At 32.6% G+C, this 13119-nt stretch overlaps 1 protein-coding gene across 9 annotated transcripts in view; it reads left to right on the top strand.

The window, feature by feature from the left end:
- CSNK1A1 (casein kinase 1 alpha 1) overlaps positions 1–13119 on the top strand; it is a 40552-nt gene that overhangs the window by 14394 nt on the left and 13039 nt on the right. For 5 of the 9 annotated variants that reach the window (XR_001597575.2, XR_004951831.1, XR_001597576.2 and 2 more), the window contains exons 3-7: positions 1239–1365; positions 4634–4732; positions 7059–7142; positions 10765–10904; positions 12285–12363. Coding sequence is in view for 4 of the 9 variants with exons in the window: in XM_016150350.2 (XP_016005836.1) it covers positions 1239–1365; positions 4634–4732; positions 7059–7142; positions 10765–10904; positions 12285–12363 (529 nt within the window). In the remaining 5 variants the exon portion in view is untranslated. The remainder of the gene's footprint in view (positions 1–1238; positions 1366–4633; positions 4733–7058; positions 7143–10764; positions 10905–12284; positions 12364–13119) is intronic. The other 4 variants (XR_004951832.1, XR_001597577.2, XM_016150353.2 and 1 more) reach the window with 1 other exon arrangement.

Here is a 13119-nt window from a genome sequence, read left to right on the forward strand (position 1 = left end):
TCTAATGCAATTAAGCAAGTATGGAGAAAAATGCCCAATAAAACTTGATTTTTATTTTTTCGGAAAGTATGTTTTCAAATTCATCTAATTCTCTCCCGTTTCTAATTATTATGGGAGTGCGTTCTGTTAAATTAGGCTTACTTTGCAGATGACTTCTCAAAAAATGCTTTAATTTTCAATCATGTAATTGCACAAAGATACGAAATACGACGTTTTGCCTTTTACATTTCAGGTTTATATTTAGGCTTAGGTGGATGATTGTAAAATTTGCTTATTTATTGTAGTTTTGTTAGTGAGCCATTGGTGCAAATCTTCTGTGGAGATAAGATGTGGTCTTATGAAAGTTGATTTATGCTTTCTCTTTTGCTTTTGACTTTTCGTGCCTTTCCACTTACTGCCTTAACCTTTCTGTATTTGGTGTTTTTATACAATCATTTCTTCAAAACCTAGATAATTAGATTTATATTAAAAATATGCTATAACTCTTAGTAAATTTATAATGGCAAGGACTGATTTTGAAGTTCCTGGGAGTTCCCTGGAAGAGATTTGCCTCCACAATTAAGTAATGCAAAAGTAAAAAGGAAAGGAAAATAGGAAAAAAGAAAAGAAAAGCATAACCGATTCACTTTGTTCATCATTTACCTTTTAATATTATTATTTATGTCTTATCCATCTCTTCTCATTTAACCACTGTGAGATTTTCTTTCAAATAAATGAATAAATGTGAAGATTGTTGAATTCTATGGAAAACAAAGGATAGAAGAGGGGAAATTTTAGTATCCTGTACAGCAGGCCCTTGAGTAATATTTTATTCAGCATTGTTTTATTATAACATTGATGAGGTGCCTTAGGAACTTAACTCTTGTTTATATCAATTAGCCTGTGGTAAAATTTATTTTGTTATATGTTGTTTTGCTTAATTCACTTAAAGTCACTGAACCTGTTGACAATGTTAAGTGAGGACTTATTGTACACAGTTTTAGGTACAATAAAGGCAGACCAACTCTGCCATTGGCACATCTATAATTCTTAGGCTAATGGGCTCTAGAAGGTTAAGCAGAAACTCTTCCAATCAGGGTACATTTTTTTTCTGCAAATGAATTTCTCTCTCGGGTTCATCATCTGAACCCGAGAGAGAGAAAACTTAGGCTTAAGAATTTTTAAAATTCAGTGATATTAAGTGATAATCAGCTTTTCATAATGCCCTCCCTTTTCCTTTCCCTCTTCTGTTTTGCTAGGTGGTATGGTCAGGAAAAAGACTACAATGTGCTAGTCATGGATCTTCTTGGACCCAGCCTTGAAGACCTCTTCAATTTCTGTTCAAGAAGGTTCACAATGAAAACTGTACTTATGTTAGCTGACCAGGTATGTGAAATTTTGATTAGAATTAAAACAGAATACTACTATTCAACTTTATTTAATGTAACGAAGATATTTGTGAACCTGTGGGTCACTGATTAACCTTAGGATCAGCAAAAAAAAGATAAAATAGGGCATGCTCATTCAAGTGTTACTAATCTCATGACTTGTAGATGTTTTCCTATGGGCGTAGGACAGAAACAGATTATATTAGTTTATCACTCACCTGTAGACTAGTAGTTTTCAAGCTGTTCCATCAGATGGAGTGTGTTTGATATTGAATATAGCAGGTTTCTTTTCAAAGTTTTGTTTAAAGAAAGGGCTCAAAGTGTTTGTGTATATATATATGTAAGTATAGATAAATGTATCCATAAGCAAGTTGTATGCTATATGTATTATGTGTGGAACCCTAATGAAAGCTGTACTTTTTTTTTTTTTTGAGGAAAATAGAGTACTAAAATAATTTAAGGAAGAATATTTGGACAAGTAAATGTTTTTGAAGTAATGGATTCTCTGTCATTGGTAGTATTTAAGCAAAACTGGGGAAATTTTGGAGATGTCAATGAATTTGAGTCATGCATTGGCTGGAGGTTAGATAAAATTGTTATAAAGCCAGAGCTTTGATTTTTTGATCTTAAGAAAATGAGAAAAAATTAATTTTAAAGAATTTTAAGGTGGGGGAATGGAGTCAGGAATAATAAGCCTTGAGGGAAGAGATAATACAATACAGATAATAAGTAAATGTTAAAGAATTTATCATTTTGAATTTTGATCAAGATGCTTTTAAAGGCAAGAAAGTGTTAGAAATACTTAAACTCAGTGTGTTCATAAAAATGTTGTGGAAGGGAATAACATTTAAAAAATTTGGATATCATAGGAAAGTAAAATGAGGTGATAAACAGAACTGGCATTTGAAGTAGAATTTTAGGGTGTATATACTCAAAGGATTAGATTTTTGTAATCAGGACTTGATACTTCCTAATCTTAACATAAAAACTCTGAGTGGCTCAAGCAAATATTAGCAAATTACAGTGTTGGAACATTATAGACTCAAACATTAAAAAGTTAAAAACCTTTACATGTTTTAATTAACATGTGAATGAATCCTAATAAAAGTTCTGTAGTCTCAGTAACACATAGACGTTCAGACAGTGAACATTTATTTAGGACCTGGTACTGTAATTAGTTAAAACTAGGGGGTACAGAAAGTAAGAACTTGACCCTTCCCCCTCTGACAGTGTGGAATTTAGTAGAGAAAAATGTGAAAATACAATGTCCAAGTTTCTGTGATAGAAGTCTACATTGGGTACATTGGTCGTATGGAAAAAAGAATGTAATTTAGGGTTCCAGGAAAGCATTTATTTAGGAGGTAATACAAGCTAAGTCTTTTTCTGTAGACGATAGGCAGCACTGGAAGTAGTCTGTAGTTTGTGCCATTATCTTTTGCCCAAAGTTATTCCAGTGAGTTAATAGTCACAGTTTAATGGTGGGTATTACTTCGCTGGGGTAAATATGTGTATTAAAGGAGCCAAATGTTTTGTTTTACTTTCTCTAATGTACAAGTTGTTGCTGTACCTAAAGATGGTATTTGGACATTGTATACAATCTGCTTTCTTGAGAGTATCAGTTTAAGCCAGAGATTACAGATTTGGCTTTAAAAAACATTTATCAAGGTAAAAGGAATAAGATTTAGAGTCTGTTACATCCATGGTAATAAAAGCTCTGGGGAGAATGGGGACAAATAAAATATAGAATCCTGACACATTGCTTCTGACAAGAGCAAGAACATATGGGTAGAAAGGTAATGTTGGCAGTCTTTGGATATGGAAAACATTTTCAAGTACAGCTTCTCGGTATCTTGATAATTTGAAGATTGAAACTGTTTTGGAAGAGATGCCATAAATAGTAGATAAGTTTTTTTTTTTTTTTAATGTAAATCTACATTATGAATGACAGATTAAAAAATTGTCTCGAATACAAAGAATTTGGAAAAATTGGCAAGGAAAGGGCCAAAAGGATAATGAACAAAAAAATATACACTGAAAGTTCATAGAATAGTAAATCCAAATGATCAGTATAAATGACCAGATTTCCAAGTGAAGTGTTAGGAACATAAGGTCATTACCTGCCAAATTGGCAAAATTTAGAAAGAACTAAAATAACTTTGGTAGTGGGAAAAATATGCTCTCAAATACTACTACTGGAAAAATGATTTCTTATAGCCTGTTTGGAAAAAGAGTCTGGTGGGCACCTGTCAGAATGGAAAATATACTTACCCTTTAACCCAGCAACTATAATTGTATGGGATTTGTAGCAGAATAAAAGCACTGGTAGGTAGGATATATTTACGTTTATTAATAATAGCATTGCTTACAGTGGGGAAATACTGGAAACAGTGGGAATACTATAGGGGAGGATTGGGGAAAACTTAACATCCATACCATAGAATACTTGTAGCCCTTAAAAAGAATGCTAAGACCTATACCATTTGACAGGTCAGAGTAACCAAGAAAAACTTGTTAGAATGACATGTTTACTATTCAGTTTTTGAATGTGACTATATAAATGTGGAGAAAAACATGAGAGAATCCAAAAAATGTGTACAGATATGAACAAAATATGTTAAAAAAAAAAAAAGGAATATATACATCCCTGTTTATATGAGTTATATGCTTATTTTGTATGCTACCAACTTCAGGAATCTTTGTGATATGTGTAGTTAAAAACAAAAAGTGAATAGAGTGCTTCTATTTAAGTTTACAACAATAACAACTTATAGTTCTGTCAAATGCTCAACACCTCTTATTCCCAAGTATGTGTGTCGGAGAGGGAGTGTGTGTATGTAAGAGTGTGGAAGTAGATCTGGGTAATAACAGGTTGTTTTAACATAGGTTAACCTCAGGAAGCATAAGATTGATGGTGAAAAGTGATGATTTAGCTTTTACTTTATGTAACAACTGAAATAATTCGAAATTTATTACTTTTGCAATTTAAAACACTGGTTCTTTCTATCAATTTAGATGCTATCTTGTTTATAATTATTGAAGAACAAGCCAAAGAATGCTACAGGTTCATGCTTGGATATTTATCAATCTAGACATAAATAGAGAGCCTGATCGCCCTTTTTAGTTTTGTCTAATAAAAATTTGTGGACTCTAAAATTATTTAAATATACCTGAGACATTGAAATAATTGAGAGATAATGTGTTGCTTTCTTTTATCGTGTAATTCAAATTGCTTAACTCAAGTCTTTCTCCCTTTTTTTTTTCCCTAGATGATCAGTAGAATTGAATATGTGCATACAAAGAATTTTATACACAGAGACATTAAACCAGATAACTTCCTAATGGGTATTGGGCGTCACTGTAATAAGGTTAGTCAAATGTTCTTTGCATGAAAGAACAAAGAATAAAAACTCCCAAAAATTGCTTTGGTAAACTTTCAGTCTTTTAAAAAGTCATAGTAAATTTAATTTGCTGTTGATAATTGCTTTAAAAGATTGTGCTAGAAGAATAATCGGCTAACTATTAACTTAGTAACTTGAAAGAAATTCTCTTCTACTTAAACAACCAAGGTTAGTTTTCTATATGGAAATATAAAATTCCCAAGGGCTTAATAATGAAATGTAATCATCTATGTTATTTGACTATTCAACAGTTTTATCTATTTTTCATTTGTAAGTGCTTGTGCCAGCGTGGGAACCACTGACCTCTCTGTCACCATGGTGTTAACATTTGCTGACTAAGCATGATTGATAATGAGAATTCTTCAGTCCTTGGATTTGTGTATTCAAAAGGATAACTTTTGGGCCTGTTTCAAAAGTAGATGACAGTTTCTTACTTGGGTGCCAGGTTGGGTGGGTTCTCCATCCCTCCTCCCCCTCTTCAAAGGAAAATATTAAGTGAAATGGACATTCATACAACAAAACTAGTGTTCACCGGGGTCTCAGAGTGGATAAACTTTATGGGGCGATTGGGTTTTAGTTAGGACGCATGATTGCACTTAGAAACTAATTGTGTTGAAATTTTTTCTGCAATGATTAGTTTTATTGAGTGAATTGCTTTATTTTTTGATTCAATGTTGAGCTCGGGCAGACAGGCAGCATTGGCAATGCACTTAAGCATATTATGATCTAATGATCTGATAGAAATTCTCAACTTCAGGACAACTTGGGGACTTTTTATGTTTTTTTTGTTTTTGTTTTTGGAAGGAAGATTTCTATTTGTTTTATTAAACCATTAGGAAATATTTGGTGTTTTTAAGTCTAGCTGTAAATGTTTACCTTTGTTTGCCTGTATGAATGCCAACTTGGAGCTATTACCATTAGAACCGGTGTTACTTGTTAATGTGTGAGACATTAACGTTGGTCTGACCCAGTTGTAGGAGACTAATTTTTTTGGTTGAAAGCTGAGCTTTAATATTTAAAAAATAAAGGTATTTAAATCTACTTAAAACTTACCTTGTCATTCCCAAATTGCATTCTTTTTTCTTTCTTTCTTTCCTTTTTTTTAAGTATTCCGTGGCTTCTCTTTTTGAAGCATCCAGGTTCTTAATTGTTATTGCAAAACCTGGTGATTGAATTGAAAAAAAATTTTACCGATGTTAGTTTTGGGGGCAGTTTTGTCAGTTTGACTCTAATCTTTTGGCCATTTCCCAGCCGCCTCCTTCCCATTTTTTCCCCTTCTAAAGATCCGTTATCTTCATGTGATCCATATTCTGCATGTTGACATTGCAGTACATAGTTTTTGCCTTAAAATTAAATGATGGCCTAGATAATACCTCTTTGCTCCCCCCACCCTTTAAAAATAACTTCTAAATCACATAGTTGTGTTAGAATCCCTATTTCCCAGTGATGGAAATCTTTTTATGATCTTTGTGTCCTCTTTAGAGATACTAAAAAGAATATTCATGGAACTGCTTGCTGTTACACAGATTCAGAGAGCCCCTAGGGCCCAAGCACTAGTGTTTTACTTAACTCAGATTCTAAATGTTGTTCTTGAACATTTTAGATTAGTGTTTTGTTTATGTAGTTGGTTTTTAGTGTTTTCTGTATTGTAGTTTGAAAAATGCCAGTTATATGAAACTGGATTCTTTGGTCAGCTTGTTTGGATAGTTTTTTATTCGTGGGGGGAAAAAAAGAGTTTTGGGGGGCTTTTGAGGTTGATTTTAAAGTCAAATTTATTATGAAAATTGTTCTGAATTTGACATTTAGGAGTGGCTACTCCAATCTTAGTGAATTTGCTCATCTCTTTCAGTAATAATCAGCCCTGCATGCTTATGAAAATAAATTTTAAGGTGACTAAATGCCTTCTACCTCTTCCTTACTGAAGATTTTTTTTTTTCCCCTGTACAATCTTTTTTTGGGGAAGGGCAGATTATGGTACGAAAGATTGCAGATCCAAATTCCCCAGTTTTTATTAAGAAAATCAAAGAGCCAAATGTCACCAGTACTATCCCTGATTCAGGCAGTGACACATTATAGTGGCATTAAAAACCTTAGTATTTTCCAGAATTCAAATGTTCTTGAGTATGTGATTCATATTTGGAAAACTGAGAAGCTACAGTGCTTGGTGGAAGAAGGATGGCATTTGGCTACCCTGTTCTTTCTCTAATGCCTCGGTGTTGCCTGTCTGCGCCGGCCATTGTTGCAATGTAAGCAATACTGTTTGATGCACTGCCACCCTCTATTGTCTGTTTAGTGTTTAGAATCTCCAGTGGGGAAGAGGAAAAGAAGCATGACTGTTAGTACTTCTCAGGACCCATCTTTCTCAGGATTAAACCAGGTCTGAAACTGTCTCCTATTCCAACCTCAATCCCAAATTCATGTGCTTTTTTTTTTTTATTGTTTTACTTTGATTATTTTTGTTTTGTTTTAATTCTGGAGAATGTAGATCGTGCTCAAGCACCTCTTATGTTGGCATTATTCAGACATACTTGGCAAACATATAACATTGTTAAGATCTTTCTTTGTGGCTTTTGCTTAAACTTCTGAAGTTTAGAGAAAACCTAAATGAAAACAGGATTATGTTTAAAAATCTGACATCCATACAAGAAAATGACATTCGTCTAGAAATTTTTACCTAATGGTAAACTTGAGGTAGACTAATTTTTAAAATGTATTAGGAGTTGCAGAACTACTGCATGAGAGATATCTAAATTCAGTTGTATCAGTTGCCCATATGGTGAATATGTTCTGCCTCAACTCTCTTCCCTTTCCCCTTTCCTACTGAACCTCAGATAGGCGTAGATCACGTTTCAGACCTAGTGTTTCTAGAATTGATTTACCTCAGTCTGAATTCTCTCAGCTTAACCAAATGGCATAAAATGCTTAAAGAACATTACTGGTACTAGAAGACATTGCATTCTAACAGTATAACAGTGACATAATTGAAGCACTTATCAAACAGTTACCATTAGTAACACATCAAATGAATATATAACGTAGAAACACCACAATAATTTTAACTGTAGGTGAAACCTTCATTCTTTTTCTTGTGTAGACAGGTTGGATAGATTTTTTAACTACGAATTTTTGACAAACAAGGGAAAATAGCTTTTTTAATCACAAAATTTAGGAATGTAAATTTCAAAGCTCCAGTACAAATAAATCTTTAGCAGTTAATTTTAGTGTACACTGAGAAGGAAGTATTGGCATGAGTAATTAAAAAGATCGTATTTGATATGCAAGCATACTTTGTAGTTCTTTATTTAACACATTCATCATCTGAGTAATCATTTAATCCTCGTCCATACCGCTCAGCATTATTTTAGGGACCGCCTTCTCCTGCTTTTACAAAGGTTTCAGAAATTCAGATTTATTTTATTTACAAAGAAATATCAACAGTGGTGACTAGATTTTGGTTGGGGAAAGAGGAAAGATGGTGGATAATTAAGCAATTCCATTCATTCACACATTTAACTCACATTTTGTAGCATAATCATTTAATAATTTTCATAAAGTTATATTGAATTGTTTATATCCTCTACATACAGGTTAATTGGGTGGTGAGAAAAAGTGATCTTGTGAATTCTTTGAAAGGGCAGGGGAATATGACCCCCTGGTTACGAGAAAAATTGCTGCAGATATTGGCAGTAAAAACTTATGAAGAAAATGCACCTCTGCTGGATGGGTTATCCTAGTATATCCAACATTACTCATTTCCACATACCTTCGAAGAAAAGGTGTATTCTCTAAAACAGGCACAAATTTTACTTAGAACATGTAATTAAAATACACAGAAAAGAAGCTTGACCCATCAAAGACATTAGGTCTCTTTCTGCATATGCAATCTTACACAGATACACTCTCATTGACTTCTTTGGTTCTACCTTTACATGTTTGCGCCTGTTTAGTTGTATTCTTGGTATCATGTGGTTTCATGTAAATACATCCATTATATGTTTGCATTCATTTTAAAATTTAAAGCATAGAAGTTACTAAAGAAGCTTGATAGGAATCAGAAGGTAATTCTAAGAAATTTTTTTTTTTAAGTTGTTTTTCTTTCAATTGTTTGCTCCTAAAATGAGATACCTTTGTTTGGCAGTGACGTTCCTTTTCTTAAGTTTTTACAAGAAGAGAAATTTTAAATTGATTTATTTGCTTCGTAGTGTTTTGTTTTGATATAAGATTGAGATTTTTAAGAAGATAGTAGCATGTTCATTTTTTTGTTTGTTTTCTTAATTAGATTTCATCCTACAGATTTGTGGAAGAAGATAACTAGTAAACACTTGAATTTTTATAAAGCAGCCTTAGTTTTAAGAAAGTATTTGGTTATTGAATTGCAGATGGAGCTACTGAATGTAGATTTAGACATGAATGAAACTGTCAGACATAATCATGTTAGAGATGTTCCTGTTTTCTCCTCCATTTTGAAGTACTGAAGGAAGCAATCCCCAAAAATAATTCCTTGGAGGAGATTCCATGTCCTAGTCACTTTTTATTTAAAATCCACATAATTCTTAGGCTTATCGTTTAAATACCTTGAAGCTGGATGTCGTTTTGTGTTTATTTTTCCCTTCATTTTCAGTATGAATATGCAAGAACTTAAGTCATAATTTTGTTTTGCTTAACATAATTTTTGTTTTGCTCATTTTAATATTTGTGTACCGAGCTGATATAAGCTTTTACTAAGAGAAACAGTATGAGCTTTATTTCTTTTCTAACACTTTCTCATGTTCTTATAATAATGCAGTTGCTTAGGAAGTGAGTTTCATCTTATTAGAGAGCTTTCATGATCTAATTACATTTTACTAAAAATTTAATCTTCATTCTTTTATAGTGGTAGACCAAGCAACAAATATTGCATTATTAACATAGTTACAGAAACTCAAACCTCAATGCCTTTCCCATCCAATGTATAACTATGACTAGGTTGACAGTTGCTTGCCTGAAATAGGTATTTGTCATCCTCCTAAGAGAGAGACTTGGTCAGTTCTTTTTTCAGCTAAATCAGAAACTTGCTTTGTTTGTATTTATCTATTTATTTGTGGATACAAACCCCAACAGACTAAGTGATTGGGTTTCCCAACCAATTAGACTATAAATTGTGGCAAAAAGGACTCAGTGGAAAAAAAGAACTATAAAATGTAGAAATAATTAGAACATTTTAAGTATAGTTCATTTTCCTTTGGAAGATAGTAAAGGTAAATATGAACATATTTTGGGTTTTTTGGTCAAAAAATTTTTTTTTTCCTTTTGAAAGTTTTAATCGTAGAAGTAAACCTGAATTAACATTATGAGTATCTTGAGTATCTTATTCTCTACCATATATATGAGACAGCACTAAATATTTTCTTATAAAGTACTAGTTTTGTTTTTAGTTAGCATATTTAAACTGCTGCTTGTGAGCCATCTTGATACTAAGTACCGTTTTAAGATTTTAGATCAACTTGTTATAATTTCTGTAAGTTTAACCTGGTCACATGCATAAATGTCAGTGTGAAGCATCAGAACATAATGCATGCTTGTTGAAAAAATGCTTTTTTTTTTTTTTTTTTAATAAAAATCTTGGTTTTGTTGTCATTGTCAAACTTTGAGAGTTGTCTTATTTACCAATAGTAACAAGATACCAGATTTCATTATGGCACACAGCACACTTGTCAAGTCTGCTATCCAGCATGTATATATTTCTCCACTACTTTCTACAGACAGGCTCTGGGTGTGTAATGGACTGGACCTATGAAATTGTCCAGTTGAAACGATCAACCACTTCATTTAACTGTATTTTTAAAATTTGATTTATTGATCAGGACTAGTAAAAGCTTATTGGAGTGTTAAGTTTATTCATTATTTGTTTTACTTATATTTCATTTTGATATATTTGAACAAATAAATACCATTTAATGACTAAAGTAGTTTAATTGAACAGTGTTGGAAACCTAATGTCTCTTTATTTTCTTTTAAAGTTATTCCTTATTGATTTTGGTTTGGCCAAAAAGTACAGAGACAACAGAACAAGGCAACACATACCATACAGAGAAGATAAAAATCTCACTGGCACTGCCCGATACGCTAGCATCAATGCACATCTTGGTATTGAACAGAGGTGAGTTCGACAGCTGAATGTGTTTAGCACATCCATAGTAAAAGCCTTTAGTGGGTATTTGAAATATTTGTTAGTTTCTTACAGTATCTAAAGATGTCTCTTGGCTAGGATTTGAAGGGTACTTATTGATTCTTCTACCTGCAGTGTTAGCCACTGCAGAGAAGCCAATTAAATGAAGCCTTTCTGTTTTCTTTGTTGAAGGTTATCTCTTGGGGAGAAAAATAATTGCATGATGAAAAATTGGAATCATGAATGCAATTTTATCAAGATATTTATTTTTGTAGCTGAAAACAGTACTTATTTTCTTAATGCTGATCTTGGGCTTTTTATTTTTTAGTGGTGTAAGTTGAGTTTGGGGGAAGAATATATTGGTTATTTTTATAGGGAAAATGTTATCTAAGTCCTAATGAACCAAAAGGCGATTTATGGATCATCTCCTATTCTTCAACATCTACATAAATTAACAGGCTCTGGTTTGAAGAAAAAATTGTCATAATCTTTGTGCTTAATTTTTTGAGTTCTAGTTTTTCATTGTCTCTGCAGTCGTTTTTGCTCCTTTAAAAACAAAGAAATGACAAATTATACGCTTCCAGGTTAAGAAAGCTTGTGATATTTTAAGCTTAGAAAATATCCATAAATATCCGAATGCCTTGGATTAACTGTATTTTCACGTTTTTCTTAGGTCAAAGTATTACCAGTCTTTAAATATATATATCTATCTGAATATATATGTACGTGTGTATATATGTATATGCAGTTGACCCTTGAGCCACTTGAGGGTTAGGGGAACCCACCTTCGTATACTCAGATCCCCAACATCAGAGTTGACCCTTGAGCAACTTTGGCTTGAACTGTTCTGGGTCAGTCAAACTGCAGTCAATTGAAAAAAATCTACATGTAAGAGGACTCTCACAATTTAAACCGGTGTAGTTCAGGGGTCAACTGCGTGTGTGTGTGTCAGTTCATCCGTCTGTCCGTCCATCCATACAGATGTTTACTTAGATTTAAAATGTTAATTTTTAGTTCAGCATTCCTAAAGTTATTTTTAATGAGCCTCTACAAAATTTACAAGTATCCTGTTCTTTGGTTCTTCCATCTTCCTTAACTTTATTTGGAAAGTTATTTAGCTAAATCCTTCTTGCTCTTTAAAAATTAATTCACAGAACTGTGTTAGATTTTATAATTTTGGATCCTATGAGATAGTTTTATTTAGAAGTAGCCCATTATGAACTTTTTTATTGCCTTAACTAAGTACCTTCTTGCACAAGACACCAAATTGCTCGCTCTCCTTGCTTGAGAAAATTTCTTCTTGTGTACCTGGCTTTCTTTCACAATTTTTCATAATAATTTCAGCTCATAAATTTACATTTTCTTTTCTAGTCGCCGAGATGACATGGAATCATTAGGATATGTTTTGATGTATTTTAATAGAACGAGCCTGCCATGGCAAGGACTAAAGGTAAATCAGACTTGCTCTACCAGTTGTTTGGTTTTGTTTTAAAAATAGAAATATATATTGGAGTTAATCCTTAAGGTCCTTATCAGATATGAGGTTTTTAACAAGTATATTAATTTTATTTGACCTGTATTAGGAAAATGAAATATGATCATGTCAATAAGAATTAAGTTAATAGACTCCCACAGACACACATGAAGAATAATTTGTTGGGAAACAGTAAGCAGATACCCATTGGTAACCAGCAGCTTTATCTGAATGGAAGTTGACATGGGCTAAGAAATTAGGTGAAGACTTTCTAATTTGGGTGTGTTGCCATTATATTGAAAATACATACTTTTATGTACAATAAAACTGGCTTATCCAGAAATAATAGCTCTATTATTTATCTTTAATTTTTCTGTTAACAAGGAGTTTTACCATTGCTTTTGTGAGTTTTTCTGTTAATGATAAATCACTGTGTCTAGAATTTAATGGCTGTTTTTATTTTCTGTTGGTTCTGTAAAGGAAAATAGTCCCTGTATTTTTTGATAACTGTAAGCCAGACAAATTGCTCAGTTCTTGTGTGTGTGACTTTATTTAATATGAATATTATTTTTTTGAAATATATTTTGACTTAACACCAGTTATAAATGTCACTGAATGATGGGCACATTTTTTGGTATTGGTCTACTTATAACCTTTGTCCTTGGGTTGAATATGTATGGGTTAAGAAAGCTCATTTCAAATTTTACTCCTCCTATTTTTACTGAAATCATA

Source organism: Rousettus aegyptiacus, unplaced genomic scaffold (assembly GCF_014176215.1).
Source record: "Rousettus aegyptiacus isolate mRouAeg1 unplaced genomic scaffold, mRouAeg1.p scaffold_m13_p_7, whole genome shotgun sequence".
Lineage (NCBI taxonomy): Eukaryota > Metazoa > Chordata > Mammalia > Chiroptera > Pteropodidae > Rousettus > Rousettus aegyptiacus.